At 40.4% G+C, this 8,106-nt stretch overlaps 1 protein-coding gene across 1 annotated transcript in view; it reads right to left on the reverse strand.

Annotated features, from left to right (window-relative positions):
* Positions 1-8,106, reverse strand: part of cyst (rho guanine nucleotide exchange factor 18 cysts) — a 285,265-nt gene that overhangs the window by 60,209 nt on the left and 216,950 nt on the right. The window contains exon 8 of the mRNA XM_080287144.1: positions 5,587-5,662. Within this exon, the coding sequence (XP_080143270.1) occupies positions 5,587-5,662 (76 nt within the window). The remainder of the gene's footprint in view (positions 1-5,586; positions 5,663-8,106) is intronic.

An 8,106-nucleotide genomic window follows, 5' to 3' on the forward strand; every position in this document is an offset into this window, starting at 1 on the left:
CTTGAAGTCAGCTGGGAGCTGCAGCACTTTAACCTGCAGTCTTATATTCATTTATTTACTTATCTGTTTTTAAAAGTTGATAACCTCTTAAGACATCAACTGGTTTCCTGTTATCTGTATTTCTGATGTACAGCACTTGTGCCTCAACTTTCACAGTGGCTCTGCAGGTGACAGACATACCACAATGGTAGAAGTTTGGTCAAACTCTGTTGGCTATACGGAATCTAGTACTGAGGGGAGGAAAACTGCCATGGGATGGCCAGAGGAAGCAGGGTGGTGGTGCTGCTGGGGACATGGAGTTTTGGGTTGTGCTTGGGAGATGGAGTTGGAGAAGGTGCTCTAATGGGAGCGAGTGAGGAAATGGCTGCAGCATTTACACCAGGGCAGTGGCTTACACACAGACATTGCTGACACAATATAAAACCTTTAAATGAAATCTGGGAGACAAACACTCTCCTATGCAGAAAAAAACAAAAAAAAACAAGGTACATTCACTGGGCAAGTATCTGTTCCTTCAGGTTGTAGTTAACACAAATTCAACGCTACAAGATAACAAGGCTCAGACTGCGACGATTTTGAGTGCAATGGTGGCGAGCCTGGTTGTTCCTCGCTATAAGGTGCTCTATGGAGGGGTTGGAAGGGGTACTGGTGGTGGTGGGGATAGTGATGGAGACAGGAAAGATGGCAGTGGCAGTGGTGGTGGAGTGGTGATGAGAAAGATGGTGGTGGAGGTGGTGGTGGGAATAGTGGAGATGGGACTTAGAGTGATGATGACGGTGGTGGTGGTGGTGGTGATGGGTGTGGCTAGTGATCGATAAGGGAGAGATGGTATAGATGATGAAGGTGATGATATGCTGATGGGTGTGGGAGTGGTGATAGCAAAAAAGTTGGTGGTGATGATGGTGACAGTGGTGGTGATGTCAGTGAGGGGTGAAATTAGCACACAGTAAAAACAAAAACAACTGAGAAATGGATGGTGGTGGTGGTGGTGATGGTGGCACTTGTTGATGATAGTGATGATAAAAACTGAGCTGAGAATGATGGTGATAGTTGTAGTGATGCTGGTGATGTCAGCAGTGGAGATGAGGTACATATCAGTTGGCAGTAGTGATGGCATGAGAGTGATAGTAATGGTGGAGGTTGGGGCAAGTCACTGGCAGTCATGGTGATGGAAACAGATGTGATGGCAGTGGTGGTGAGAATGGACGCAATGAAAGTAGGGAGATATGGGTATGGATGAAATGTGCCCGAGTATAATGAGACAGTGTATGGTCAGACAGTATATGACCGTGTATAATGATGTGCCAGTCAGTTTCCTAAGGTGCAGCAGTCCTCCTAAGTGCCACACACCATATCTCACTGCTTTGGCACTATTACCCACTGTCCATAGACAATATGTTTTAGGTCTGTCTCATTCAGAATTAGCATGATGCTGTTAGTGGGGATGTTTTTACGTAAAAGCAGTGGGAATTGTGAAAAATTATGTAAGACTGCTTTAATTAAATTTAAATTCACAATTTGTTCCCCATAAAGGATTAATCTCATTTTGAACTGCAGTCCACTTCTCTATTTAATTTGTCAAACTACTGAAACAAGATTACAGCCATTACAACTGGTCTGAATATTACTGAGTACAGGGTATTACTGATTTAAATATTACCAGTTTGAATATTACTGGTTTGAATATTACTGACTCCAATATTACTGGTTTGAATATTACTGATTTGAATATTACTGATTTAAATAATGCTGGTCTGAATATTGCTGGTTTGAACATTACTGGCTTACTGACAAAATTTTCAGCTTGTTTTGGCACAATTTTGAGGCAGTGTAACATTATTTTTGACCAAAACTGTGCCTCTTTGACTAATCCCCTCTAACAGAAATCTCTCTCTCTCTCTCTCTCTCTCTCTCTCTCTCTCTCTTGTGGTATTCCCCTTTCCAGTATTGTAACTGGTGTGGCATCCTACAATTTCATTTTTCTTTTCACTTTCCCCTGGTCACTTCCATTTCTGCCTGGTCCAGCAAATTCTCTTTTCCTCTCTAGCACTTCTGGGAACCAAAAAATACCTTTGCATACCTTACTTAAAATCTGTGAAAGACATCAAGAGCTACCTGGTGCATATATGAGAACAGTAATATTCTAGCTCATCAGCCCTGAATAAAAGATTTAAATTCATGGCTGCGGGTGTTGGTAATAAGAATACGAATGCTAACACCAAGGAGGAACAAACATCATCCCTTTGAAAAATATAAAATGCAGGTTGGTCCATACATAACACTCCTCTTAAACTCCCCTGGGTGAAGTTTTTGTGATGGGTCAGTTATCTACATCTATCCTGCATCATTTATTCATTTCCTACTCCCACTGCCACACCCATGCCAATACCAGCACAGCCATACCCACAACACACATGATACTGTGAGTGTTTAGTGCTGGGGCTCCCTAATGGAGGAGAATTCAACTCTAAGTGGAAATCTGAAGAATCTAGTGGGGGAGGATAAGCATAAAGCCGAAATGGCCAAAGTCGCCTTTCTCACATGTTGTTGTTTAGAGATGATATATTTTATTGCCAAATGTTTTATGGCTTTAAACTTGTACTTTTTAAGAGCAAGGTCAAAATTTAGACCCTCAGATTATTATTAGGCTACATAAGAGTACAAAATCACTTAAACATTCCCAAAAATTTCCATAATACTGGAGGATTTTTTTTTTTCTTTAATGCAACGAAGAAGGAACCAAAGGCCAGGAACCCGCAAATCATTCCTTCCAAGAAAAAAACAAACACAATACAAAAGAGAGCCAAATTCAAGATCTGTTCATTTCGAGAAGTTCATTTCTTACTGTTACATGCTGAAAAGTAACATACGACAGTGGCTAAAGACTCTAGTGTTATTCAAAATAGCACCCAAGAGGGTGGGGGAATCACCAAAGTTTTTTTATCCAAATGTGAGGAGTCATCATAAAAAATTTGGGAACCTCTGGTGTACTGAGAATGCAATTTATGAACCACCTTGTATTACTCTGTCCCCTCCCCTCCCCCCACACACACACACTTCAACCCCATGCCTCCACACACACACACACACACACACACACACACACACACACACACACACACACGGTTCAACCCCATGCTTCCGCACACTGATCCCATTAAACTAGCATGGGGGAAATGGGACCAACTTAGTGTGATGCGTAACTTTGTCAATCCCCGCCAAAGTTGTGATGGATTTGGTGATTTGGGGGAGATGAGTGTGATGGTGAGAGTGGTGGTTGTGATAGTGATGATGGTATGATGGTATGGGCAGTGAATGTGACTATGATGATGATGATGATGATGATTTTGACTTATAGTGAGGATGGTGTGCGAGGATTTATAGTGATGATAGTGAGGAATGCGCTGGTGATGAAACTAGTGATCTGGGGAAATGATGGTAATGCAGATAATGAGAGTGAGGACTGTGACACTGTTTAAAAAAGGGAAAGAGGTACAGGAGCAAAAGGAAGACAGTGATGGGGGGGGAAGATGGAAGGAAGGGAGAAGGAAAGGGGAGGAAGTGATGAGAAAAAAGTGGTGGAGAGTTAGAAAGAACATGAAAGCAGGGTGGGGGTAGGGGCAAGAAGGCAAGGGGAAAAAGAGAAAGGAGAAGAGAGGGAAAAGAGGGGAAAAGAGAGGAAAGGTGACAAGGTGTAGGGCAGGAGGTTTGGGAGGGGAGAGAAAAAGAGAAAAAAAAAGTGGGACAAGAAGAAAATGGGAATATATATATATATATATATATATATATGAAAGAGAGAGAGAGAGAGATTAATAAGTTAAACAACAGGATAGTGAAGGTAACAAGGTAGGTTGGTGGGGTGGGAGGAGGTAAGGGTAGGGGGAAGGGGATGAACACAGGTAACTCCACATTTTAACTTCTTTTTTTACCTGCAGACTGGGCACACTCTCCCTCCTTAGCGTGTAATGAACCTTACAGGGGAGAAAATATAAGATCCGAATGTACAATGCAACTTACAAAACCCTGCCTACCGTTTCTTGCTGGGATAATTAATTCTTTACCCTCATATTTTGGCAGACCACTACTCTATTTTACTCTAATGCTAGACTATTTTACTCACCACTATCAAGCCTCCCGAGATCTGAGGGTTAGGAAAATCTAGAGTTTAACCTTAACCCCTGAGGGCCAACTACTCTTAAGTTGCATCTACACCAAATGCTTGCTGGTGTGAGCAGCTGCAGGTGGGAGTTCTCAATTAACATAACCCATAGATGCTCTTGCCTGCACCTGCACATCTCCAGTGTGTGTGTCAGTGATACAAGCACCCACCTGCACCACCATGCATTTGGTGTGGACACAGCATAACACCAGAGTGTTTTACTGACTAATGGGAAACTTCCCTTGTTCTGTGCATTATTATTATTATTATTATTATTATTATTATTATATTTACTGTATTAAAGTTCTCTGACGGGATAATGCTCAACAAAACACTACTGTCTGTTAATTCCATTGAAGATTCTTGTAGGATTCCTAAACTGAATCATCTGATGTTGGTTTGAAGGATCACCCCAGCAGAGAATGGTTTAACCACAAAGTTTTAAAGCATTCTGATGAAGATGTCCGGCCCCTTTACAGCTTGTGGACAATTCAATACTACATCTCTTTTTCCTTTTGATTAACTACATTATTTTACATTCAAAATTTTCAAATCTTATTTCTAACCACTGTCAACCATACAGTATCATTTAAAACAGATCCATAGTCTGTTGGTACAAGAATAATAATATGCAAGATTTCAAGACAAAATAAAAATGATCTGAGAATTATGTGTTATTAATTTCATGTATGCAGAAGGCCTTGACAATTCACCCAATCACTATTCATCATTCAAGCTGGGAGCACGGCTCAGCTTTGCCAGGTTAAATAAATCAGCTGTCGTTTAAAAGTATATACGTGAAGCATTTACAGTCTTATCTTTTATTTTTTTTTTTTCCCAGGAAAACAAGGTCATGTCATGACCTAAAAAATATATACCGGTATATATATATATATATATATATATATATATATATATATATATATATATATATATATATACCGGTATATATATATATATATATATATATATATATATATATATATACATACACACCTCTTCATAGATAGGGGATAGGGAAAATGAAGTACACAATACTTAAAAACAAAAACTGAATAAAAATAACATCAGATGTTAAAGGGTTGAGAAATAAAGCAGAAAAATAAAAATAAGAACACACACAAATAATAAAAATTAATGGAAGTCAAGGGATTAAGAAAAAATATATAAATCAAAATAATGAAATAAAAAAATGTACCGGTAATCATAATTAGTGGGTTACGAAACAGCGCAGAAATTATATAAACTAAAAATAACCAAAATTAATCAGAAAAATGTCATCCCAGTTCAGGGGGTTAAAGAATAAAAATAAAATGAATAAATTAAAACATCATCATCAGTCAGGGACAATAAAAAAAAATAAATAAATAAAAGTTCAGAAGTCTTGTAGGGATTCAAATTGATGCACTGTCCATCCCTCCACTCACCTTCTTTTTCCTGAAGAATATGGAGCCTCTTTTCCTTCGCTTGTTGGAGGTGTCGTCCTCGTATTGGTAGTTACACCTGACGGAGAAAGAACAGCATTATCATCATCAACAAAGATATCCCCAACCTCATCACCATCACCAACATCAAACTTATCGTCAACCTCGTCATTATCAACATCACTATCAATAAAAACAATTACATTAGCATGAATAACATCCTCAAAGAAACATCAACATCATCATCATCATCATCAAACTTATCACCAACCTCTTCAACATCACCATAGGTATCACACGACCGTCATCATCATTAATATCACACTACTGTCAAAAATCATCATTATCATCATCACCACTACAAAACCATCGCCTCTCTCAACTTGCTCCACTATAACCTATCAATCATCAGCCTGGAGCTAGAGAGGAACACCTTCATGTGGTGGCACTGGTATGATGGAATGGGGGAACTGCCTGGCTATACAAATGTCCCTCAGTATCCTTCCTGTCCCTGAAATGACAATGGTGGACTGTGGAAGAAGGGGAACTCAGGCCTGGAGTCCACTGGGTTCATGTTCAGATAAACCTGGTGTTGCAACAATTGTACTACTACTACTACTACTACTACTACCATTAACACTACTACAAGTACCACTACTGCTACTACTAATACCACTACTGCTACTACTACTACAACTACTAAGCTTATTACATTCCAACGAGACATATTTGCTATTTTTATCTCTCCCTCTTGTCCTCTGTCTGGCTTATCTCTGGGCTGACACTTAGTTACCTCTCTTTCCCTCTCTCTCTCTCTCTCCCAATTACAGCGGCAATAAATCATCCAACCAACATGAATAAATGACACAAAGTATTCTGCAGCCGATGCATAATCAATCGGTGTAGTAATCAATAAATTAATAAATAAAATCAGCAATACTCGGTCCTTCATTCATCACAGTAACAAGAGGGTCGGTCTAATTACGCAAAGTCATTAAGCTGGGACAAGCGTAATGAGAATGGGGTGAGGTAGGTGAAGGGAGAAGGGAGGGAGGGAGGTGAGGGAGGAAGGGGGATAATGAAGATGGGGTGGGGGAGGTGAGGAGGAGAGGAGGGAGGCAAGAGAGAGAGGATGGGGTGAGGCAGGTGAGGGAGGAGGGAGTAATGGGGAAGGGGTGAGGCAGGTGAGGGAGGAGGCAGTAACGAGGATGATGGAAGCAGGTGAAGGAGGATGGGGTGAGAGAGGATCAGGTGAGGCAGGTAACTGAGGATGGGGTGAGGCAGGTGAGAGGGGATGGGGTGAGGCAGGTAAGGGAGGAGGAGCTGAAGCAGGTGAGGGAGGATGGGGTGAGGAACAGGGAGAGGGGAGCAGGACAAATATAAAGCAATCATGGAAGTCAACACACACACGGCCTTATTTCATTAGGGTCCGTCAGCAGTGTCGGGATATTGATACAAGCCTGCCACGCCTCGCTACGCCACGCCACCCACCTCTCTACTTAAAGACAGGGGCATCATGGCCCACCTATTAATTGTGCCTTGCCAGGATCACCACCACTGCTAACTTTGCGATTTATTACTGATGATGAAAGTTCTTACTGTGACTGGTTCCGTTTCTATGTATGTAAATATATTTGTGTATGTATGTATGTGCTAATATGAATGTATGTATGTATGAATCATCTATATGTACAGTAGGCTTAAATGTGTATGCATATACAGTATGTAGGTAGGTAGGTAGGTAGGTAGATAGGTAGGTAGGTATGTAGCGGTCTCAATATATGTATGTATGTATGTATGTGTATGTATGTATGTTTGCATGTACAGTATGCATAAATGTGTATGTATATATGTATGTCGGTAAATAGGTATGTATGTATGCATGTATATATGTATTTTTATGCAAGGAATAACGAACCAAAGGCCAGAAGCCTGCAAGATTGTTTCCTCCAAGAAAAATAAAATAGCAGAGAGCCAAATTCAAGATGTATGTATGCATGGCTGGCTGCTGACACAAAAATACTCCATGAATGCCTGATATGGTTTCAATCAATCTTGGTACATCCACTGTTTGTGCGTCTGGGAAGATGTGGCCCGAGTTTGATGCAGATCTACCCAAAGTTAAAGTCAGGGGTCAGAGTCAAACTTTCAGCACCGCGTTTGTCTCCTGAGCTCTTTTTAATCTCGTTTTCTTTTTTTACACCTTAGAGCCTTCATTGAGCATCTTCTGTTGTTTTATTCATGCCGTCGCCAAAAATATTTCCTTCAGTTCAGTACACAGGCTAACGTGGATAAAACTCAGATAGACAGACTAATATGTACATAGATAGGTAGATAGAGTAAGCAAAAAGTCTAAATTATATTCATGAGACACACACTGATAAACAAATCGATAGCCAGGTAGATGGAGAGATAGAGACATGAACAGACAGGAGACAGAAAAACAGATACAGTACAGATAAAGAGACACAGATAGCTAGATAGACAAATAGATAAAGAAAAACACAAAAACAGAGAGAGAGA

This window comes from Coenobita brevimanus, chromosome 116, assembly GCF_032717465.1.
Source record: "Coenobita brevimanus isolate Jiangsu-jjx chromosome 116, ASM3271746v2, whole genome shotgun sequence".
Taxonomy (NCBI): domain Eukaryota; kingdom Metazoa; phylum Arthropoda; class Malacostraca; order Decapoda; family Coenobitidae; genus Coenobita; species Coenobita brevimanus.